The sequence below is a fragment of the Eretmochelys imbricata genome, chromosome 21 (genome assembly GCF_965152235.1).
Source record: "Eretmochelys imbricata isolate rEreImb1 chromosome 21, rEreImb1.hap1, whole genome shotgun sequence".
Classification (NCBI taxonomy): domain Eukaryota; kingdom Metazoa; phylum Chordata; order Testudines; family Cheloniidae; genus Eretmochelys; species Eretmochelys imbricata.
The window spans coordinates 14,935,623-14,960,931 of NC_135592.1; the positions used below are offsets into that span (position 1 = coordinate 14,935,623).

General features: G+C 47.4%; 1 protein-coding gene across 1 annotated transcript in view; it reads left to right on the forward strand.

Annotated features, from left to right (window-relative positions):
* The first annotated feature begins 3,559 nt into the window (after positions 1–3,559).
* Positions 3,560–25,309, forward strand: part of ARL8A (ARF like GTPase 8A) — a 38,827-nt gene continuing 17,077 nt past the window's right edge. The window contains exon 1 of the mRNA XM_077839193.1: positions 3,560–3,751. Within this exon, the coding sequence (XP_077695319.1) occupies positions 3,629–3,751 (123 nt within the window). The 5' untranslated portion in view covers positions 3,560–3,628. The remainder of the gene's footprint in view (positions 3,752–25,309) is intronic.

A 25,309-nucleotide genomic window follows, 5' to 3' on the forward strand; every position in this document is an offset into this window, starting at 1 on the left:
TGATTTGGGGTATGGAATCTGAAATTTGGTAGAGATGGTCCCTGTGCTGCACATGCTCATTTAAGAGGTGAGCAAAATCTTTTCTAACTCCTTCCAAAAATAAGTTCTTCTTCAGGCAGAAACTCACACTGGGAAACTGTAGCCAAAGTGTGTGGCTTTTTCTCTAGCATGCAAAGGAGCTACAGTGGTGTAGTCAAATAAACAACCCTATGCTTTCAGCCCAAAATTACGTATTTAAAGTCTCCATATGACAGAGCAGGAATTTCCTCCTCTCACTGGTTGCAGCAATTCTGAAAACAAAATGGCTGTTGTCTCAGAAAACCAAGGCAGCTTCATAGTGACTGATGCCACATAATGGAAATGTTTTTTTTTAACCTTAACTATAGCAGGCACTGTAGAATCCGCACTCTGATGCAAATACTGACAATTCAGTTTCTTTACCTTCAGTGAGTACACACCTGTCGTTCAGACAGCTAGCTGGCTCTGTTATGGCATAAATGAATTCAGGATTCTGTAGTCTAATGGCTAGGAATGCACCATAGTCTGGGGATATGGGTTTGCAGCCACCTCTTCTTCAGGTAGTTCCTCTTGGTCATCCAGCCTGAATTATAAACACACCCACATTTAATTGTAGGGCAATAACTTATCTAGTAAGTTTCACTTGTTTGGACTGGCTTTGGGTTGCCACAAGGCTGATGGACAACAGGATTTTCCCTCATGTGAGGCCAAAGGACAGAAATCCTGTTGTGGACTGAGATGTTAGGTTTGGTTCGGAGTTTTCATGATCTGACAAAAGAACGAATACAAGTGAAAACGCTTTTTGCAGCCATCAATTTACAAAACGGCCTCAGTACCAATTTGACCAGAAATTCCAGTTGCTCTAGCATTTATTTACTGAAATAGTAATGAGCTTCTGCTCAAATGATTCCTGTTCATTTTACATGAACCTTGTGGGCTCAAGAATCGTGGAAGGAGATAGAATATCAGGATTGGAAGGAACCTCAGGAGGTCATCTACTCCCACCCCCTGCTCAAAGCAGGACCACTCCCCAATTTTTTCCCAGATCCCAAACAGCCCCCTCAAGGATTGAACTCACAACCCTGGGTTTAGCAGGCCAATGCTCAAACCACTGAGCTATCGCTGGGTTTGGCTGATCCCTGAGAGACTAAGTGTGAGCCAACATTGTTACTATATGAAATCTAAGTGACAAAGTCTGCACTTCTCTAGCACCTTGCATTGAGGTTCACTGAATATTTGCAAAGCGCTCAGAGTCACAACACCCTTATGAAGTACAGAAGAGAGATTACTGAGATCACTCTGCACGGATAAGGATTGCAGAAGTAGTTTAACATCCCATGACCCTGTAGGGCAGTAATAAATACTTGGCTCAATTTCCCAAAAGTGACTTGAGATTTGGGTGTCTCCGTTTCAGTGTTACAAGGGTTGGGGTGGTCTTGAGCACCCACACTCTGAAAACCAGGCCCATTTGAAGTGTCTCAAATCACCTGCCACTTCTAGACAACTTGGTCTTAGCTCTTATAGTTCTAGATGGTTCTAGTTTTTTCATCCACAGATCTCAAAACACTTTACAGATGGGGGAAAATGAGGCAGAAGGGAATGACTTGCCCCAGGTCACACATACAGACAGTGGGAATACAAGCCAAGTCTGACTCCCAGTCCCTTTGCCTTAGTCATTAGAGGCACTGGGGAAACACATGGATCACATTTAGTAGCTGCCATGTCAGGCAGCAGTAAGAACTAAACTGGAAATCTGCATCTGACAGGTCTGATCCCTCTGCAGAAATTGACACACTGAGACTGAGGAGAGTTGAAGTTACTAACTCAGTCTCCAGCCCGTTTAAACGCTTTGAAGTGAGCTGTAGCTCACGAAAGCTCATGCTCAAATAAATTGGTTAGTCTCTAAGGTGCCACAAGTACTCCTTTTCTTTCTCCTTTTATTTCCTCAAGGAGGTTGTTAGGTGTGGGGGGGTAATATCTAATATTCAACAGCCAACTCGCCTCTTTGGGTACCGGTGCAGAGTCTCTCCTGTAAGAAGGCGGCTAAGCTGCAATGTATCCAAGCCCTGGAGGACACTGGGCACTTTCACTAAATGCGATACAGTGATATCTTGTAAAAAGAAAAGGAGTACTTGTGGCACCTTAGAGACTAACCAATTTATTTGAGCATGAGCTTTCGTGAGCTACAGCTCACGATGAAGTGAGCTGTAGCTCACGAAAGCTCATGCTCAAATAAATTGGTTAGTCTCTAAGGTGCCACAAGTACTCCTTTTCTTTTTGCGAATACAGACTAACACGGCTGTTACTCTGAAACCAGTGAAATCTTGTGTAAGCAAAGCTTGGTTATCTGGAGGGGGAGGTGGGGGGGGGCAGGGGAAGGGGTTAGACCTTGGGTCACATTCTGTATGTTTGGGGGGGGCCCTAAGTGTCTAGGGGGACAGGCCTGGCGGGGGGGGGGGTTAGACTCTTGAGTGTGTGTGTGTGTGGGGGGAGGATTAGACCCTGGGATGGGATGGGCAGGGTGGACCCATGAATGTGTGTGTGGGGTTAGACCATTGTGTGGGGGAGGGGCAGGGGAGGCTAGACCCTGGGATGGGAGGGGTGGACCCCTGAGTGTGTGTGTGTGGGGGGGGGGGGGGGTTGTTAGGCCCTGGGATGGGATGGGAGGGGCAGGGTGGACCCCTGAGTGTGGGGGGGGGGCGGTGGACCCGTGTGGGGGGGGTTTAGACCCCGGGATGGGAGGGGGGGGCGGGGTGGACCTAGGAGTGTGTTTGTGTGCGGGTGTGTGTGTGGGGGGGGGGTTAGATGATGGGGTGGACCCATGAGTGTGTGTGTGTGGGGGGGGGTTAGACCCCGGGATGGTAGGGTGGGCGGTGTGGACTAGGAGTGTGTTTGTGTGTGGGTGTGTGTGTGTGTGGGGCGGGGGGGTTAGACCCCGGGATGGGGGGGGGCGGTGTGGACCTAGGAGTGTGTTTGTGTGTGGGGGGGGGGTTAGACCCCGGGATGGGGGGAGTGGACCTAGGAGTGTGTTTGTGTGTGGGGGGGGGTTAGACCCCGGGATGGGGGGAGTGGACCTAGGAGTGTGTTTGTGTGTGTGGGGGGGGTTAGACCCCGGGATGGTAGGGGGGGCGGTGTGGACTAGGAGTGTGTTGTGTGTGGGTGTGTGTGTGTGTGTGGGGCGGGGGGGTTAGACCCCGGGATGGGGGGGGGGCGGTGTGGACCTAGGAGTGTGTTTGTGTGTGGGGGGGGTTAGACCCCGGGATGGGGGGAGTGGACCTAGGAGTGTGTGTGTGTGGGGGGGGGAATAGGCTCTGGGGACAGGCCCGCTCTAGGGGGCGGGCGGGGCAGGCCCGGCCCGGGCTGTGGGCGCGCGGTCAGCCAGGGGCAGGCCCGGCGCGGCGCGCGGTCAGGCAGGCCCGGCCCGGGCTGTGGGCGCGCGGTCAGTCAGGGGCAGGCCCGGCTCGGCCGCGCGCAGCGGGGCCTCCCGGCCGGCAGGCGGCGCTAGCGGCGGGGCGCGGAGTCTCCTCCCTGGGCCGGGCCGGGCCGGCGGCGCGCGGAGCGGCCCCACCCAGCGCGAGCCGAGCCGAGCCGAGCCGGGCGGGCGGGCAGGATGCTGGCGCTGTTCACCAAGCTGCTGGACTGGTTCCGGGCGCTGTTCTGGAAGGAGGAGATGGAGCTCACGCTGGTGGGGCTGCAGTACTCGGGCAAGACCACCTTCGTCAACGTCATCGCGGTGAGCGGGCCCGGGCCCCGGCCCCGGCCGCCGCCCGGCTGGCTCTGGCCGGCAGCCCGCCGGGCCGGGGGCGGGGGGCTCGTGTCTCTGAGGGGGCGGCCGGCCGGCCCGCCTGCCTGGGGGGGAGGGGGTTGACCCGGGGGGGGAGGGGCAGGGGGGCGGCCTGCCTGGGGGGAGGGGGTTTGCCCGGGGTGGGGGTCGGGGGCCGGCCCGCCTGGGGGGAGCGGGGTTTGTGCAACGTGTGTGTGTGTGTGTGTGTGTGTGTGCGCGCGCGCTTGGGGGGCGGGGGTGGGGAACCGCCTCTGCTGGGCTGGTGCCCCTGGGCTGTGTGGGGGCATCGCGGGGTGTCACCCGGGCGGGTGTTGCTTTTTCTGGGGGGTGGGGGGGTGACAGCCTACCCGGAGATACAGACCGGACGGGGGGGGGGGACGGTCTCACCCCCTGTGCGGGATGGTAATTTCATCTCCATCCCCTCCGATCAGTACGGCCCTTGGCAGGGGAGGGCCGCCGGAAAGCTCTGGGGGCTCTCTCTGCAGGGTGGGTGTAGTTTTGCTGTGGGGGGTGTTGTTTTGTTTTGCTTTTTTGTAATTAGTGGGGTTTTCTGTGACTAATTTTTCAATACAGAGTCTGAGGAAAGAAGCAAAATCCTCGTAGCAGAGAATTTCCCAGCTGGAAAGATCTGATTTATTCCAGCCTGGGTGGTGGTTTTCTGTGTAGTCTGCAGTAATGGCTTCGGAGCGTGCATTTTAGGAAGGAGAATAAAGCCTTTGACAGCACGTGGGTAACTAAATGGATAGGGAATATGGATATCCAGTACGTGCCTATTTAAACTGTCAGGATGGAACTTAGGGCCTATAGCGGGTTATGCAGTTGATTTAGTATGAAATAATCTGTAGGGTTTGATTGTTTTGTTAAACTGGAGCCTGTCCCATTTTCTTCCTTCCTGGAAAGAGGGTTGCAGCCTGACACAGGCCAGAATCACAAGGCGCCTCCTCAGAATGCTAAGTAGTTTGTCAGCAGAGGGAGGTAGAAGGGACTGAAGTGGCTGGGCCAGCCTGTTCCCCTCCCCATGTCTTTCAGAAGTCTGACCCATCCTCTCTCAAAAGCCTTTCGTCCTGCTGAGCTGGAGATGGGGATAGCTAGGGGCAGAACCAGAATCTGAGTTTACTTGGCTGGAAGCTTGCTTTGTTGTGGCTGCCTGTTTTATTTCATTTTCAAAGTGGATTCATACTATATAAATCTATCTGCACCAGGAAATATTCTAGATAACACTAGTCATGCCCTACTTCAAAGAGGTTTTTTTAGCCAGTTGAAATAAGACATGGCAATTTCAGTATGGTTTGATGGGGTGCCGCACAGAGGGACTGCAGGTTTGTAATGCAATCCTGAGCAAGGTATTTAGGGGTCCTTCGTAGCCTTTTGTTGGTGGCTAAGGGTGGGGTAACATATTCTGTTTGTTTCTGTATACAGCCATAGCAACAGGAGCTGGCAATATGGCAAGATGTAGGCTTCTTTTTGGAAGAGCTGCTCTGTCATTGGCAACTGGTTTAGCAGTGTGTGCTGGACAGAGCTGTGGGCCTGATGCATGGTACACACTGCAGGTCTCGATCCGTGCACCCTCTTGATAGTCTGCCATCAGGGTTCACAACCCACTCCCTATTTTCGCTGACTGTGTATCATGCCATCCAGGGCCTTGTGATATGAATTGTGGTTGGAGGGAAATACCTTGTAGTAATGTAGTTGTACTACCTTGTAGTTGTTCATGATGTAACATTAGCTGAAATGACTGGAAATGCCAAGGTCTGGGTGGTATAAAGGATGTGGAAGCTTTCACTTCTTGTTGGTTCAGTCCTCTCGCAAATCAGTGGTAGCAATTTAAAGTTGCAGTTATCTGGTGTGTGGTGGTGGTCTGTGTTCACTTCCTAGCAGACACCCTTAAAATTGGCACTCTTGTTGGCAGCCAACGTAGCCAAAGACTGATTGGCCAGAGGGCTTTGGCCCCTTTTTCGTGTAGAAACGGCCCTTTCTATGCCTGGGATGACTCACTGGAGTAAGGAGGAAGAGCTTTCACTGCACTGGATAAACAGAAGGCTTTGGTCTCCAAGGTGGCCATCTGGCATCTTCCCTCCTGGGCATTGCAGCATATGGTGACCCTTTCTGTTAGGGTCCCATGCCCCTGAGCTACGTTAGGCTTAGTAAATAACCAGCTTGAGTGAAATTATCCATTCTGTTTGCTTGTAATGTAATATTAATTAGACTAGGTTCTTAAATACTGTAACACTCAGGCTGTCCTACCTGAGGCAGCTTGTGCAGGGCAGCTGCAGACATGTGGCCAGAGGGATGCACTGCTAGCTCCTCTGAGTAATAGCACCCGAACGGTGCCAGTTCATCTGCAGGGATGCACCATGCAGCTCCACAAACCCTGGTACAACAGCAAAACTCGTCTGGGAGCAAAGACAAACCAGCAAGTTTTGGAAGTCTTGGCTGAAGAAAAGGTCAGTGGTGGAAATGCTGCTCATATGGAATTGTCCTCACAAGCACACACTTGTGAATAAAGTCTTTTGGTAAGAAGGCATCCCCATCTGCTTCTAGGCTTTGTCCTTGCTATGTTTGATTCCCCCAGTGCTTTATTTTGGAGAGGACAGTTTGGTTTCCCTTATTCTTCCTCCATCTTTTCTTGATGGTGAGTGGATGTGGTGCTGTGTTTGGGGAGTCGGTGGCTTCTTTCAGAGTCAACACTAATCCATGGATCAGTTGTCAGGGGTCAGAATTAAAAAGGCAGCAGCACTACAGGGTCTTGCCTCCTTGATGAGGCTTAGTTTATTGCTGCCACAATGTCTGAGAACTTCATTGTCCTAGGCTGAGAGGAGGCCGATAGACTTAGATCTCTTGCAAGTGCAGCAGTACCTCTGGGGTATGTCTGCTTACTACTTCCTGTATGGTCTGTGCCATGTGTTTTTTCTGAGTCGGTTATCTTTGATCTGTAAAGCATTCAATATAGACATTGTTTATTCCCAAAAGACAGTCACGGCACCAGCATGCTTGTTCTGCCCAGTACATAGTTCAGAAAGCTTCTGTAACAATCACAAACGTTTGTTTGGATGTTATAGCTCTTTTCCGAGCCCCCTTGCCCTTAGCAACCATCATATAGAGGAGGGAGGGGGGTCTCCCTTGACGCTGGCAATGCAGAAACAGAATACTGTGACTGAGACCAGTTCCTGCCCAGTATTGTGGTGATGTCCACATCAAAGCTACCTTACGCTGTAAGCACCAAATTCTTCTCATTCTGAAAATGACTCAGATTATTTGTCTGGTGCTAAAGGTGAATTGAAGAGGAGTTGAGGTTGTGAGGCATAAAGAAGGCTTTAACATCTAAATGTTTAATTTTAGAAATATCAGGAATGTCAAGTCTAGTCTTTGTTTTGGTGGCAGTCACCTCCGCTTTCTGAGCGCTCTCAATTACCCATTCTACAAATTATTATTCAGGCATTAGAGTTGAAGGGACATTGTCAACTTGAAATCTACTCAGGCTTGTTTCTAAAAAAACATGAATTAGAAATAATTTGAGGCTACTCTTGTTGAGTCCCTCTGCTAATGTTTTTGGTCTGAAAGGGTCCTGTTTAACTATAAAATATTTACCCGCACAATCAGGAAAACAGACTACCTATGGTGCTGTCAAATAGGGAGCCTTTCTATGCCCTGTTATGGGATTCTTAGAAGTTACTTTTAACAATAGCAAGTAAAGAGAAATTTCAGACCTGTGTAAGTTGAAATGTCCCTTTTTAAATAGGTATAAACAAAACAATTTTAACCAGTCCAAATATAATAACTTCTTCACCTTTCAGTAGTTAGTCAGGTTTCTGTTTTGGTATCTGATGTTATCCAACCAGTTGTTCATGGGCTTCCAGGAGAAACAGGCTAGACGAGACATGAATTTCAAATAAGCAGAACCTCTGAAAAAACCTTTTAGGCTGTCTTTATATACAATAGCTAGTTAAGCACTAGACCATGGCAAAGCAGGAAGCAAGAGCCGTAAGATGACTGTACAGCTCTTATCCTCCCCCCCACGCTTCCAGCTCTGTTCTGGGGGTTTGTGATGGCCTTAGTTATGGCATGGGAAACCCGTGCTGCTGAGCTTGGTTGTGTCTTGCCAGATAAGTAAAAGAGGAAACAATTTCTTGCTTTTGTTTTATAATGTGTATATTTATAAGTGAAGTCTGAACATCTTTTTAAAGAACTTTTTAAACCTTTAGGGCCAGATGGAAAGTACCTCAGTGAAGCAGTCTGCACTGGGAACTTAGAGTCGCTACATCTCTCTGAGGGTATGAAAAATTCACAGCCCTGAGAGAAGTAGCTATGCTGACTTAGCCCCCAGTGGAGACAGTGCAAGGGCGATGAAAGAACACCTCCTGTCGACGTAAGTAGTGTCTACATTGAAGCGTGACAGCGGTGCAGCTGCAGTGTTTTAAGTGTATATGTACCTGGGACTGCAACTATCAAATGAGATCTTGTCTGCAAGATGGCTGCCAGCAAGCAGGCAGCTCCAGAATAGTCATCGTAATTAAATCCTTAATTGTTCAAGTCACATCTGAAGCGTGTGGGTTGGGAAGGCAGTAGAGACCTGAGGCCGGCAAGATTTTTTGATTGGTTTTGTCTCCCAACAGGTGAAAAACTTGCTCAGCAACAATGGCTGTTAGAGTAGAAATGCTGAAAGAAAGGACAGCAGTGTGGTGACGAAGGCACAGAGTTTTTGGGCGGGAAAACAATGTCCTTTTCAGATCAGACTCTTTGATGCTGTTAAATTTTGTGAATTAAAGTAGAAATTCAAAAACCGCTTTATATAAACAACCTTAACTCTGTTTCCTTATATGACCCTTGTATTCCTACCCTCTGTCTTGAAGAGCTCTTTCCAGATGCTATCAGGACATTTCAGGTATATCATGAGTGATGAGCTGAGATCATCAATTATGCACAAGGTGCTGATTTTCTGTTATGTCCAGTCCCCCACCCCCTGACTTGTCTGTTTTTTTTTCACATGTTGCAGCTTGTTATAATATATAATAAAGTAAACATATGGGAACTTACACCATTAAAAGTGTTATCCTGTAGAACCTGAAGAGTTATGAACACAACAGTCAACCACACACCTCATTTGGAACCAGAGGTATGCAATCAGGCAGCAGCAGAGACGGACAGACAGACAGACACACAGCAAATACAGTGCAATACTGTGTTAAACATAAACTACTAAAAAAAAAAAAATTGACAAGATAAGGAAACTGTTTTCCATTTAAATTAAGATGTTTAAAAGCAGCATTTCTCCTGCACAATAAAGTTCCAAAGCTGTATTAAGTCAGTGTTCAGTTGTAAACTTTTGAAAGAACAACCTCCCTTCCCGAGGTGTTTGTAACTCTGAGGTTCTACTGTAGTAGCGTTCAAATCATATACTCTACACTCTGATTCAAGGTCGTTACGCGCTCTGCTCGTGAACAGCTTTACGAAGAGTCATGTATGCTAGTGGAGCTTATAACATCCTTACAGTGGAGTAGTTCAGCTGTCTGAACTTGGGCTTATCCACTACAGGTGTGTACCAGCCGAGTTTTTAAAGTCCACCGTACATTTGACAAAATCAATAAAGTGGCTTGAATGGTGGTTTGGACGTTCCAAATTCCATGGCAAGTATCTCTTAAAAATAAGCACCTGACCTTTTTAGAGTCCTGGGCACGAGGTCTTGTCAAGGACTATTAAATAAACCACATTTGAAATTTCTGGGACATGCTGTGTTTGACGTGGTGACACACAAGCTGTGGGAAGGTAGCTGTAATTCAGACTTTGAAAATGATTCTGAGCTCTGTACTTCAGAAATGGCTTGTCTTATTCACCTTCTATATTGCCAAAAATCTCTTCTGACCCAGACCACACAAGTGAAGTTTGAAATGTAAAGCTCTCTGATGGAGTAAGGACCCAAATCAGATTTACAGTGGAAAACTAGTCCCAACTTTTAATTACGTGGTCAGTACTGTGATTCCATAATACTGGAAGGTTATAATTCTATGTAAAGAAGGGATTATGACAAAATGGCTCTTGAATATGGAGCTTCTTGGGATAAGAACTGGAGAATAGGCCGTGAAGAATTTTCCCAAACTGGCAGCTGTGGGGGATAGACCAGAGTCATTCTTTAGGCTTTCCTAAGGTCTTGCCTACCTTAGGATTTTAGTCCGGGGCACAGCTGCACCAATGGAAACCGTTAGCGAACAGTTGCATCTTATCCGATTTCAAGGCCATAGTTGGTCTTTTGTGGCAGCTCAGATGGGTGGAGCTGTCTTCCCTTCCAGCAGGTGGAGACAGAAGGCAGATACTCCTCAGGTGTCTTCTGTGTCCAGCAGGTGGAAGGTTTGCTGGCAGCTCCTGTGATGATAAGAAGACCTGTTCTAGCCTGGCTGGAGTGGAAAGGATGCATTCCACCTCCAAATATAGCCTATTCTTTGCCACACCAACTGTCTTTCCTTGCCTAGCTGCGGGGAGTTGAGGTTCAAAGAAGTATGTGTAAAGAAGGTCTGAAAGGTTTTGCAAAACAAATTCTGATTGGCTTTCATAAGAAATTCAAGTCTTGCCTACCTAACCCTTCTTCTTCCAAGTGTGTCTTATGCATTTGAGCATCTTTTAAGGTCTGAAGACAAGTTAAATCCCCCACAATCAAATTTTCCTTGGAGAGACTGTGGACAATTGGAAAACTAGCAGACTTGGCAATAGATACACAAGTAAAATTTGATTGTGGGGGATTTAACTTGTCTTCAGACCTTAAAAGATGCTCAAATGCATAAGACACACTTGGAAGAAGAAGGGTTAGGTTTTTTGTTAAAGCTTCAACCCTTCTTTCAATTAAGGGCTGAGAAATTTTCCAGTTTGCGTTAATGTGTCCTCCAAGGGAGATCTCTAGCGAAAACTCTTCTTCTTCAACTGCTGGAAGCATTGACGCAACATGGAACGATGGGATTTCAGCATCTGGAGCTTGGTATTTTTACCACAGGGCTCAGTGTCATAGATTCCACGGCAAGACAGGGACCAGTCTAGTCTGACCACCTGCATAACACAGGCCAGAGAACTTCCCCACATTTGAATAGTCTCTTTTCATTAAAATGGGCTCATGTGTGGACCGCTTGAATGGATGTTCATGACCTTCTCTTGTTGCTGGAAACCCTGTGTAGAGCCACCTTAGACTATGGTAAGGTTGACCATCATGTGTAATGTTTTCTTTTCGTAAATTACTGGTGGGTTGAGGCCTATATCTGGACTTCCCTGATCCCACACTTGAAGAACAGTGTTGCTCAGCTTTATCTAGAGATCTCAAAATACCTTAAAAGTTTGAGATTTTAGATTGCAAAAAAATCCCCCAAACTGCACCCCAGACAACAAAACGAGCTGCTGTACAAATTGTGTCCCTCTTTCTTGTGTGTTTCCAATAAGGAGTGAATAGGTAACAGTGATGTTTAATATCATTAGGCATCAGGATTAACACCCCAGTTATTTGATTCGAATAAGAGAAGTTTGCACCTGTGAGCTGCTGTTTCAGGTCATCAGCGGACATCAGACAACTGCATCGGCCCCCATTTTGAAGTCTTATCTTTGCAATCAGGTGGCTAGTGATCTTTTTAAATGAAACTTGAATTCACTGTCTTGCCTCGCTGCAGTGAGCCCACCCAATTTGATGTCAGCTAATTACATACATTAGTTGCAATGCCCATAAATAATAATCTCGTTATGCAAAAAGAAATTTTTAGCAGGGAGTTCAATTGACCCGGTCACTACATGGGTCAGTGGCAGAGTTCAGCTAGAAGCCAGAATTCCTGAGTCCAAGTCTCCCTTCTCTAATTGCTGAGTCATGAACCCTCCATGTTCTGAGGTGGGTTAATAATGTGCAATGCACCTAAATCTGAAGTTTTCAGATTCTCATTTGTATGCCTTGGCGCAGCCCTGCACAGGGGTAATGGCAGGAATAGGCAAGTGTAAGCAGTCTAGACGAGATCTTGAATTGAACCCAATAATGCATTTTGCTTGAACTATTCTGTCGATGTTGTGTTTTTCGCGGGTAAAGGGGGAAGCTCCCTGCACTGATATCCAAAGGTATCTGTGAAGTAGGATAAAAGGGTTTTTTTATACATTAGCTGAGGAAAAAACCCTTTTATCCTGTTCTGGAGACACCCTGAGAGGGCGGTCCCCAGTCTCTCCCACTAATAACAAATAATATAGATATTTTAACAGTGTCAGCTTTCCTTAATTAAACAAAGTTCTAAGTTGTTTGTGAAATCCCAGAAAAGTGCAGACATCAATAGCTGTAATCTTGGCCAGAAATTAGTGCTGCATGTTGAACTAAGGATTCAAAAGAGGGCCATAAGGATGTGACAAGCTAAATTTGGGGCATGGGTCTCTACCTCTGCCTCCTGGAATCTTCCTTGCAGTGCATTTGTGCCTCCTTGTCCAGGGGTGGCAGGCTTGTAGAAATTTTGGTGGTGCCCAAACTCCGTCCCCCACCTGCCCAAGGCTCTGGGAGGGAGTTTGGCTAGGGGAGGCGGTCTGGGGTGCAGGCCCTAGTCTGGGGGAGATGGTCTGGGGTGCAGGCTCTGGGAGGGAGTTTGGGGATGGGAAGGGGTGCAGAGGGAGGGGGTGCAGGTTCTGAGAGGGAGTTTGGGGATGGGAGGGAGTGCAGGGGTGAGGGCTGTGGCTGCAGATGAGGGGTTTGGGGTGTGGGAGGGGCTCAGGGCAGGTGTAGGGAGTGAGGGCTCTGTCGGGCTGCAGAGGCTCATGGCTTGGGCAGAGGGTTGAGGGTGTGGTGGGGGGGTGAAAGCTCTGGCTGGGGGTGTGGGCTCTGGGGTAGGGCAGGGCTGGAGATGAGTTTGGGGTGCAGTCAGGCTGCTCCGGGACAAGGGCCAGAGAATAGGACTCCCCCCAGCTATTTCTCTGCTGGCAGCAGCGAGCTCTGAGGGAGGAGCCCTCCTTTCCCGCCCCTCCCCCCAGCAGCACACTCACCCCCACCACTGTCACTGCATGTGCTCCTAGGGCCCCCCTCAGGTCTAAGAATCTCCCTCACCTGCTGGGGGGTGCTGCGGGCGCCCCATCCCCTGTTGTTGCCCCTGACTGTAGCTTCACTGGGCGTGAGGGATGGGGTTGTCTCCTGGCCCAACATGGGGCAGGAGCGGTGACTGCGGGGGGGCTCTGTGCTGGTGGAGGGTCCCGCCAGAAAAGGGAAGGGTCTGAGGTGGAAGGGCAGGCTCAGTCAGTCTGCCCTGGCAGTCGAGATTTGGAGGGGGGGTACTAGGCACTAGGACCCTGTGGCAGCAGTTGCTGCAGGGAGGCAGCATGGAGCTTCACAGAAGAGGCAGGGACCTCTGCTCCAGGGCCCAGGGAGGCGTGCGGCAGGGGATGGGGGCAGCAAGTAGGGGCTGAGGGACACCTGGGGGAGGTGCAGGGAGGAGGCAGGTGGGGCTGGGGGGGACACCCGGACCCAAATATTGATGGAGTTGGGCCCCTGGGCTCTGAATATTGCTGGTGCTAAGGCACCACTTGGAGATATAACTCGCTGCCCCTGTCCTTGTCTCTCCCAGTGTCCCTTGCTCGATACTTCAGTTACACACTTGCTGCTCCTCTCCTTTCTGCTGCATCTGATCCTTACTGTCTTCTGGCTCTCCATCAGAGAGCATGTGCTGCTAGGATAGGTGGGTGAGGATGGCGTGCCATTGGCTGCTTTCTGCAGCCGGGCTCCAGGTGCTCCTGGGGGCAGGCTGAAAGTTGCAAAGAGCAGGGAGGAAGGTAGGCAAGTGACTTGTCCAGGAGCAGCCTGCCATTTACTCATAGCTTCAACAGTGAATTTGTACTGGTCGCAGGGCTGTATTGGAGCTTTTCCTGCTGTCCCCTCAGTTTTTTCCCCTTCTTTCCTTTTCCTTGCATTGTCTGCTCCTCTGTCCCCTGCTGGACTAGACTGGTTTCCCGCCCTTCATCCGGTTTGAAAAGCCTTGAATTAGGGAGACTTGAAAATGAATGAAATTTGAAGTCTCATTTAAACAAACAATGGAGCTCTTCAGCGTGGAGACAAGGCCTGTCGCCAGCATATAAAGAAGTGTGGGACACTTGAGAAAACGAACACTGCTTGCTTGTAAAGTAACCCACTGCTTCTCTAACTTTGTCAGATTCTCTCAAGACCCAACATCCTCCCATCAGTCCAGTCTCTCATTCTTGTTTCTTCATTTTTCTCATTCTGTGGAGCACAGTGGGGGGGAAAAAATACCAGTTAACTTAAAGCAGAACTCCATTCTTTGTGACACGTACATGTTGAAATTTACCTTAATGTAAGGTTTAAATCTGCTGGCTTTCTCTTTCAACTTGTATCCAGAACATGTTTCTTTCTCCTAATTGCCCTCACTTACTAGAAATGACATTAAGTAGAAATGTTAAAGCTTCTACAGGTATTTCTTAATATCTGCTTTAATTTTATTTATCTTTACAGCCTTTAAACTAAAGGGGAATTCACTGATTATCAATTTCACACCTAATGCAACCCACCTCTTGCTTCCCACCGACCCCCAGGCTCCCCAGTGTCTTCAGAATGGAGAGAGAAGTAAAAGTACAAAAGTAAATTCATTGGTCTCAATGGTCCCTGCACACCAGCTAGTGACTAAACTGGAGTCAATACTTGCAGATAATACACATCTTCCATGCCTGCCCTCGAACCAAGAGCCAGGGAGAACCTGCTCAGGCCATGACGTTGCTGCATAGTGCTGCTATCGGAGCTTGTAGCTGTCTGAAACCATTTTATGTATGCAGTGGTGCTGTAGCTGTGTTGGTCCCAGGGTATGAGACACAGGGTGGGTGAGAGAGTATCTTATTCGATCAACTTCTGCTGGCTATAGAGATGCTCAAAAGCGTACGTCTCTTGCCAGCAGAAGTTGGGCCAGTAAAAGATATTACCTCACCCAGGGTGTCTCTTTGTACCCATTTTAAACAGAGCCTTACCATAGTCCCAAGCGGTTGCTTTTAGAAACAGTGCTGTATAAACTTCCTTGTAGTAAATCTCAGATTTTTACTAGCATGTTTGGGTTTTTTTAATCTGTTCACCCAGTACAGAGAGAAGTGTGCTGTACTCAGCCATATTGGAACCCAGTTACAAAACCTTGTTTTAGTAGAGCGATGTTTGACCACTGTATGAGATGTGTGGCAGGGTGTCTGTGTGTACCTGGCTGAAATACTGCACTGAAAGGCTCTTGTTACTGTTGAGAAGGCTGGCTGGCCAAAAAATGGAAGCTCCCTGGAAAGCTGCAGTAACTTGTGGTGAGGGCTTAATAAAATCGTTTCTAGTTGGGAGCATCAGTGATTTCATTTTTGGCCACTGTCAGAAGACAGGATAGTGGGTTAGATAGACATTGGTCAGATCCAGTCAGACCGTTCTTATGTTATGTTCTCCATCCTCCTAACCCTTTTCAAATGATGATTCTAACACTCGAAGAGGCTTGTTTTTCTTTTGAAGACAACTTGCTCCATTAAATCTATAACTGAACGAAATTCAGATGCAGTTGGTGCCAAAGTAATTCACTTATTTTTTTTCCTCACTGGGTCTCCTTTCTCCACCCTGTGATCCTTCCCTTCCTTAAAGGCCACTCTTTCCAGATTATTTCCTGAGCACAGCAGAGCCACGAAACTGACGTCATCTGGGTCAGTTCCATTCGCTGGAGAAATGTGATGAGCTACAAAGGGGCCAGTTTTCAGCCAGAGCAAGGGAAAGGGGACTCTGATCCACACCTCTTTCTTTGACTCCAGATATGTCTTGTAGTATTGGAGCTCCCCAGCCTGCTTTTGCTTCAGCTACACATTGTTCTTGTCCCTCCTCAGCAGGATCAGCAAAGTGAAGCTGACCAGGACTTGTCATGTGGGATCACTATGTAAGGGCAGTGGCTCCAGTGTGATCTTCTATAGTGTAGTTCCCTAGACTAGAGAATGTTGGTAGCGTGCTTTCAATCCTGCTTCAGATTTAACCCGCCACATACCAAGTGTGTTGCATAGGTGCTTTTGTTCTCTTCAGAAATAGCTATGAAACTCAGCTGTCTGCAGAAGTCCTGATTTTTCCAAAGTGCTGAGCACTCAGAGCTCCACTGGGAGCTGCAGGTGTTTAACATCTGTTGAAAATCAGACCACAACTGACTAAGCTTCACACAGGTGGTGACCTTCAAAGGCACTGTGTGAGCACAGAAACAGAAGCCAGGAGGATGCTGTCTGAGTCAGTAATTCACTGCAGCCTCAGGTGAATCATTTGACCACTGCATCTGTCACCTCAGCAGGAGAGAAGCTCAGGCAGCTCCCTGGAAATGGGGCTCAGCTGTCTAAGCTGAAACTCCCTAAGGGGAGGCAAATGATAGTAAATTCATAGCTGGTTAGTGACGTCTGTAACAGGCAATAATGTTTGCTCCCTCCTCATCTGTCTTACTAGGGTGCTCTCGCAACTTGCTCTTCTAGGAATGACAAGGTGGGTGAGGGGATATTTTATTGGACCAACTCCTATTGGTGGGAATTGTCTGGGAATGGCTGGGTGCTCAGCAGTTTTGAAAATCAAGTCTCTTTAGTCTCCCAAGCCCATATCTTGGCACGGGAGACTAAAATTGGTCTATTTGTAAAACAAAACAAAACAAAAAACCCTTGTCTTTACCTTTTTCCCCACACCGAATCCATATTTCCCTACTTGGATAACTCATCAGCTGCATGGATCATCCCCAGACTTCACCTTTGGGCTGAAGCTGAAATGTTAAGAGTGAGTGAGGCATGCACACATGCGTATGTGTAAGAGTTTTGTTACAGCATTAACTGTGGCTTTCACAACTAAAATAATTAGGTTACATAAGACCATCTGTGATGGCGGGCGGTTGTAACTGCAACCTCGCTGCAATAGCTATGTGTGAGACTTCTTGTTTCTTACAGGCCTGCAGCATCGAAGGTTAAAACTGATATTCACTGACCACTGTTACACACAAAGTTTATACTGACAGATGATTTGAAAGAAGTTTTCAATTATTTAAGAAAACGCCTGACTTCCATTTGCTCCTCACATTCAGCCCGTTGGAGGAGGGTACCGCAGTAATGGTGCCAAATGCTGCTGCCGTGCTATTGTTCAAGTGGTTGTTTTAATAATTGTTTTTGTAGGATTCTGCTGGTGGAGTGTTGTTTTTTAATTGGAGTGGTTTTGATCTTTGGCTGTGTTTGTCTCATGGGTGTCAGCTAGAGAGGCTTTCCTCTTTCGTTTATGTGGGTCTTATTTGAAAGAAATAGTCTTAAAGAAGTTTCAGAGTAGCAGCCGGGTTAGTCTGTATTCGCAAAAAGAAAAGGAGAACTTGAGGCACCTTAGAGATTAACCAATGTATTTGAGCATAAGCTTCCGAGGAAGTGAGCTGTAGCTCACGGAAGCTTATGCTCGGATAAATTGGTTAGTCTCTAAGGTGCCACAAGTCCTCCTTTTCTTAAAAGAAGTGAGACACTTTGGGCACTATTGTACATAAAAATGTTAGAAATCTGCAGACTAATAATAGAGGGTCTCGATCCTGAAGAGCTGAGTCTCAATAGCCATCACTCCCACCTTCTCAAGGTCTTGATTCCCAGCCTTTTGCACCAGCTAGGTGCTGGGCTTGACATTGTCCGGATGCCTTGGGTACGGTCTCAAACAGGTATACCTATTGGCTACGCAAACTCAGCCCTGACTGCTCACTTACCTTCCCCAAACTCCTCCCTTTTTTTTAATGTAAAAATATAAGCACAAATGCCTGCAAAGTAATAGCTTAGGTAAGACTCCGTAAGGGCTAGTCTACACTGGCAACGCTAAAGCGCTGCTGCGACAGCACCTGAACGTGCCTTGTGTGGTTGCGGAGCAGTGCTGGGGGAGAGCTCTCCCAGCGCTCTAAAATCCCACTTCCGCCAGGGGCGCAGCTCTCCCTGCTGGTGCACTGTCTGCGCTGGTGCTTTACAGCACTGAAATTTGCTGTGCTCAGGGGGGTGTTTTTTCACACCCCTGAGCGAGACAGTTGCAGCGCTGTAAATTGCTGGTGTAGGCAAGTCCTTAGTTTTCAGACACCAGCTTTTCTCGAATGCAGCCACCAGGGGATTTTTCTGCAGCCAGGACAGCCTCCTGGGTGGAGATGGGGCTGTGGGTGGGGGGCGCAAAAGCACCCAGCTGTTGCTCCTGGCTGCCTTGGTGTTTGCTGGCATTGCCAGCAGGGGATCAGCAGCCTGCACCACACACCCTCCTGGGGGCTCCGGGCAGCACCTCTGGAGACACATGGGGCCAGTGTGTATACTCAGCAGGTTTCAGCCCCTGGGCTCTGGCTCTGGGCTTGGGTTTGGAAAATGTTCAGAGTGGCTGCAAGTGAGGGTTGGTGGCCACACTCTCTCTGAGGACACCAAAGAAAGTGTTCTGAGAACCCCTGTCCTAGATCGAGATTGATATGAAAGAAGAAGGGAGGGGGTGTCTCTGCCAATGAGATCCCTGGGCAATGTCATGTTGAGAATTCCTGTCCAGTCTTCCAGCTGCAGGAAACCTACCATTGGATGCTGCTTCAGGACTTCATTTCATCTTTCATATCATCCTCTGGTTAGTCAGTGTCTTATAAATTTGAAATGCCATCCAACAGCCTCACTCTGCTGCCTGAATGTTTGTGAAGTGGGAGGGAAAAGGTCTCCCATCCCTTTCTGTCCTCCCCATGTCTCTGTTTTTCCATCCTTATCTCTGGTGCTCTGCCTCTGCCCGGATTGGGGAGTTCACAATCAATAGTACGAAACTGACTTTATTTTTGACAATTTCACTTTTGAGCACAGGGTTTTGAATAGGAGTAGAGAGACCAACAAGAATCTTCTTAATTTCATGCAGCAGCCTGGCAAAGTGGTGAGCACCAGAAGAGACACTGGTGTCTGCCTATAAACCTCATGATGATGGGTCACTTTATTTGTTTTAGGAGCCTGTCTGCATTAAGGATATTGAAATTGGTGTAACTACATCAGGATGGCTGTGCAGATGTAATTTTTTTAAGTGTAGACAGGGTGTATGAATGGGCACATAGTAAAGACTAAGTGGGGGTGGCAGGAGAGAGAGATTTATTTTACATTCTTCCCAGATTTCAGATTCTGCTCCCCCACCAGCCTGGGTGAGTATATAGGGGACATATCCTCCTGCACACATTCCCAGTGAAAGCAAAATGAAAGCCTGCATTTCCCCGAATAGGCACTTCTCATTTCTAAAGAATAGAGAGATGTCCCATGTTTGGGGTTGATTCTCCTTTCTCTTCTCCACCCCCCCCCGCCCCCCGGGCTTCCCTCAGGTTCTACCCAGAAAGGTCTCTTCTGGCTCTGTTGGCTTGGCTCTGTGTTGTAGTAATAGCCCCAGGGTGTTGATGGAAAGCTAAAGTCCTCCAACCTCCTTGACACAAGGTCATTTTTTAGAGGCTATTGTTAATTGATTTCTCCCTCCTCCCCCAACCAGCCATGCAGTTCCCTTTAAGAATGGAATTGTTCTTATCTTATATGGGTTCTTCTCTTCTCTCGCCTACCTCCCTCCCATCTTGATACTTCATTGAGTAAAATGTAAACATGCACACTAGAGCAATACTGTCCTAAGAATCATTGTTTCCCATTTGTACAAAGAAGCTCTCCTTTCATCAGGGATGCTAAACCCTCAATTTGTAGAAATCCGCCTCAACTGAGTATGATTTGGGTAGCTGCAGTCAGCACATCTAGTAAGACTGGCTTGACCTCATTTACCCCACAACAATGACCAGTGAATTATATGGACATAAATGCAGAGGAGATAGGGTCAGAATGAACATAATTCAGTTATATTTTCCTAAATGAGGAAAATGCCTAATGGTCTCCATTAATTCAACCCAGATCTGATGCGGAGTACTCATGGGGAGCAGATCTGTGGGGAAAAGGTAGTGCCATCTTAACATCGCCAGTGTTTACAGATTGCCCTTCAAGGTGGGAGGATATCCAAAACGGTGCCCATTTTATTGCTGTGCTACAAAATAGGGTCTGAATCAGGTTCCTACTGAGAATTTCTGAAATCTTGGGGACTGTTCCAAGCTACTAGATCCATAATTTGTAAAAAACCAAGAACCGTGACCTCGTGCTGTCCACATGCATAATGCTTGACAGACAAACCATATCGTCCCTGCTCCCACGCGCTTGCACGCTAAGGGCACGTCTTCACTAGTAACGTGAAAGTGCTGCCGTGGCTTGTGCAGTTGCAGCATAAAAAACCCACCTCCCCGAGGCGAATAGCTACCAGTGCTGGGAGCACTGTCTACACTGGCATTTACAGCGCTGAAACCTGCAGCGCTTGGGGGTGGGTGTGTGTGTGTGTGTGTATTTTTTCACACCCCTCAGTGAGAAAGTTGCAGCGTTGTAGAGTGCCAGTGTAGACAAACCAACTCTTCATAAGAGGGAAGAGTGCCGGGGTTATTGATGAGAGTTTATAACTCTCTACACTTCTCTTTGTACTAGAATGTAAGAGCAGGATTTCTGCAGAAACTTTCCTCTGCTTCTTTGTAATGTGTGATGCAGGGCAGGAAGGAATCAGAGAGTCAGTAGTACATCCACAGTGAGGACTGGATTACTTGCGGGACTGACGAAGGGATATACATACTCCTTCACCACCTCTAAGTTGAGCAAGTCTAGGCTAGGTCTGCCATGATTAAAAGTTACCATGCGGTGGCCCCTCTCTGAAATGCCTTTGGTCTTAGTCCAGTTCCCAGATCACAGAAACTATTCCCATAACTGTCACTGATTGGATTCCTTGCTTGCAATCTTAGGATGCCAAGAATGGCATAGGTCATGGAAATTATAGCTTTAATCATAGAAGGTGGATTAACTTTGGAGCCTTTCACTATAGCTTTATTTTATGAAAACTTGGAGCACTGCAGGGTGTATAAGGTCTGCAGGGTTCCTTGCTAAGATTACGTGGGGATTCTAAATTCTTTAGGAGCACAGAGACTTAATGGATCTGGGAAGCATGTGGATTTTATAAATTCCTCAGGATCAGAGAACTGCCTTATCCAAGGCCATTACTCCTTCTGCACACTGCATTGTTTATAATAATAATAGGCTGCAGAAGCAGAGAAAGTCTTAGCTATGGTAGTAGCATGCTGAGACCCCAACAGAGATGAAGCTGGGCATAGTCAGAGATAGTCCCTGCCCTGAAGAGTTTAAAATCTAAATAGACAAGACAGATAGAGGGCGGGAGAGAGGGAAAAAATATCATCCCCCTTTTACTAATAAGGCAGAGAAATAAAGTGACTTGTCCCGGGTTACGTAAGGAGTTGTCAGATATAGGGATTGAATCCAGATATCCGGAGTCCGAATCCAGATATCCGGAGTCCAAATCCAGGGCCTTAACCACAAGACCATCTTTCCTTTCTAAACTTTTATAGAGTCCCCAAAGAGTCTGCCCTGCCTGTTTGTAAACTCTGTGGAAGCAGAGCCAGCCACCGGTGCCAGGACTTGTGATGAATGTATTAGATGTCCAGGATCAGGACTGCAGTCAGAGCTGCTGCTTTGCAGTTTCCAAGGTCTGCAGCAGAGTAGCACCTGATGGCCTTTCACATGCCCTCCAGTCCAGACTGTTCATTTTTGCGTGCTTTGGGATTAAATGCCCAAAGCAGGTAGTCATGCTAGGTGCTGCTTGCTAGTAGGGTATGTGCACCTCCGAAATTTGAGAGTCCTTGATATTTAAAGACAAGCTAGGGGTGTTGGCTTATAACCAAGTGTGTAAGGCAGTAAGAGGTGGTTGGTTTTAAAAATGCAACAATTCTTATAAGGGTTAGGAAGAAGGAGAAATCTCTTTACAAGGATTAGTTCTCCTTTTTTTAAAAAAAAAAAGGAAATTCCCAGCCAAAACACGTGATGTGTGGAAGCTGTATCTTAATACCATCCGTTCAGTATGGCTGGGGCTGCTCCGGCCCGGCGTGACTGGGGTTAACGGTTAGTGTGGGTCAACCGATAAGACTAATGCTTATCAGTTAACCATTTAACAGTTTACTATTTTACATCCCTAGTGCAGACAAGCCCACAAAGTAGAGACTGGAGGCCAGATGCTCTTCGCTTTCATAAAAAGGGCCAGAGAGCCTATCATTTCACACTTCCCCTCTACGCACAGTTCATGCAAGACCATGTTCACTACAGGGCATGCTATTCATCCTCCCAGTATTGGTCAGAGCACCAACTCCATGTACAGAGAACTGTTGTCCCCTCTGAGCGTACAGTTCGTACCCCCTCTTCCCGCCACCCTCCATACCTGATCCTGTTTTAAAATCCAGCCATCTTTGGGGTGAGACGCAGTGTGTGTCTGACAAACGCAGCAACAGTTTAGGATGGAAAAAGGGAAATAATCTGCACTTCAAATGACATGGGTAACTTAGGTTGGCAGAAGGTTCTGTGTAATTACCCCAGCTGGACTTTAGCCAGGACACCAACGCAAATGTTCATTCTTGCTAATGGTGCCTTGGCATCTGTAGATAGCACAAGTGAGTGGGAGCTTGTTTTAAGTTTGGTGCAGCAGCCTTTTGCTCAGGCATTTGCATGGAGTTGGGGGGGAAGGGGTGAGAAAGAAAAGGCGCTGGAGCGCTGTGGGGTGGGGTGCCAGTGACTTGCAGGGAGGTGGGAGGATACAAAGGCAGGGAGTGAGGCAGCCTCTGGCCCAGAAATTTCCTCTGTTTCTGCTCAAGGAGGAGCTCCTTTTTGATGGAGGAGGAGGGGGACTCTGACAGAGCCCATGTCTCACTCCATTGCACAGCTCTCCAGATCCCCTGCAGCCCCACTGCACCTCCCAACCCCCCAAAGGGAACAGAGAATACAGGAGAATCTCAGAGCTACAAACTGAGCAGTCAACCACACACCTCCTTTGGAACCGGAAGTACACAATCAAGCAGCAGCAGAGACAAAATAAATACAGTTCAGTGCTGTGTTAAACATAAACTACTCCAAAAATGAAGGGAAAGCAGCATTTTTCTTCTGCACAGTAAAGTTTCAAAGCTGTATTAAGTCAAGGTTCAGTTGTAAATCTTTGAAAGAACAACCGTAACGTTTTGTTCAGAGTTAGGAACAACCTCCATTGCCAAGGTGTTCGTAACTCTGAGGTTCTACTGTAGTTGTCTTTGACAGCCATTTCATGTATTCATTGAAGGACTTCTCAAGGCTGCGTTTTGAAAACGTGACACTTTGGCAAAGCTTTAACTGAATTACTACTGGTTCACTGCAAATAGTGTTTGGAGGATCCCTGGGATGAGCGAGGGATTGCCAAAGACACCTCTGCTGTCTGGGAGCTTGGGAGTTTCAAAAAAGCAGAGCCAGCCCCTGAGGGTGGGGAAATTGGGCAGTGGGGCCCTTTCACGCCCCTCCCCTGCACTGCTGAGTTTATCCCCTACACACACCAGCTCTGACCCACATGTCACTCCTCACAAAGACTTGTCCATGCAGTCTTCTATGGAACAGGGGTGCCTGGTGGCCATTCCTCTTCCACTCAGCTTCTGGGGATCTCATCTTTGTGCTTTAGGGGGTTACTGCTTTCCCCAAATGAGAGTGAACACCTTTGCATGCTGGGTCCCAGGAGGGCCCTCAGATGAGAGGGCTTCTCTTATTTGCAGATCTGCAAAAAGGGAATTTCTGGGTCTAGGAGGCAGGTCTCAGTGAGGGAGGATCTGTACTATCTATGGCAAAACCCTCCATCATGGGGAATTGCTGCCTCTAGGGGACAGGTTCCCCTAGAACGTACTGAAGGCAGGGCCAGAGCTAAGCAGACTCATTGTGGCTGGCCCCAGACCCCAGTGGGGGCCTGTTCCTGGCTCAGCTCTGCACACCTCTCTGTAGAACCAGAATCAACTCCCAATCCCTCTTTAATTACACTAGAACTCCCTTTATCCAAACCTCCATTATCCGGCTGACAGGATCAGTGGAACCCCACCAGCGCACACACAGGATCAGTACGCGAACTGTTACTCCTAGTAAAGCGTATAGTGCCAGTTTTTAAAAATGCAGAAATGATAAACTCAGGCAACTCCCAAATAGTAAAGGACGGCTGCGGTTGCAACTTAAAATGGTCATTTCTGCATTTTTAAAAACTGGTACTCTTTACTAGAGGTAATAATGTGTGTACACTGTAAATAAGGATGGTGTGCTTGAATGCTTTTATGGGCGGGGTCGCTAGTTTAAAAGCAACTCTGCATGTTAAAATAACAGCTAGATAACTCTTTGCCCATTCTCCAGTTTATCCAATTTTTTGATTATCCGATCTGGCCTTGGTGCCCATGAGATCAGATAAACGGGGTTCTGCTGTGTTGGATTTTGAAGCTGTTTTTGTGTGTTGAACACTAGCAGAGAGCAGGGGAAGTTACTAATGGCAGCTTTAAGTGGATTCTGCCCCAAGGGTTACCCCCCAGCTCTGAATAAAAAACAGTGAACCAGTTTTGGATGGGCTGTATCCTGGGAACCACTTGATCTAGTGGTTCCCAAAACTTTCACCACTAACCCTATATCTGGACTAGAATAGCATGGTGCATTGCTTCTTATAACAGAGCTGCAGTAGTAAAAGGGTGTAGGAATGTTGCTTTTGCCTGGGATATTACTTCCCACTTTTCATGAATACCAGAATTTGTCTTTAAAAATATAAAAGAGGAAATAAAAAAGAAACTGCATCTATTGCAAAATCCTTGTGAGGAGATTTGAAAATCCTCAAGGTTTGCTAATATGCTATATCTAGAAAAGCCGATGGCTTTTTAAAAGCACTACATTCTTCTGATTGCAGAGTTACATAAATTGTCTTCACTGACAGTAGGATTTTGCGGTGTAGCTAGAGGCTATGAGCCCATAACCCCCCCTTCCCTCAGTCCAGATTAAAACCAGAAAAAGTTTTCGAATAGTGGCAATTTTAAGATGCTCAATCACTGGAAATATATAACAGCAGTGGGTGAGCTCTTCTGCTGGACATATTAGTTTTGAAGTGCTTGAGACATTCAGCAATCAAATGCTGAACAGTACAATGTTGTTTCTAAAACAAGGACCTCGAGCAATCGAGCCCCTATCCCTGCTCAGGGAGGGAGAGAGAGAGAGAGCGCGCGTGTGTGTGTGTTGCTTTCTAGTAAAATGTAGCGGGAGTTTTCTCTGTGCTTTAACTAGCTCAGTAGGATGTAAAATCTTTCTTCAAGAGAGCCTGACTCCCTTGTTGTTAGTTTGAGTTAAATAGGTGCTAATGAAGACAAAATGATTTTAATCAGTTGGACAAGCTCCTTTCCCTCTTCAATTGTTTAGGTTCCCCTTGTTTGTTACCTGAGAGGTGATGTTGTCATTAATTTTCCGTAGAGTCTTGAGGGAAATTGGGCTAGTAAGACTTAGATTCTAATGCAGAAAATAAGGAACAAAAACAACAGTATTTGCCAACCATCTTCGTTCAACCTTAAGAGGCAAAACAGGATGTGAACGCCCTTTGTTGTTGCAGTCCACCTTGAATGATTTGAGATGCACAGTAGTGACGGGAAGCTTTGGAGG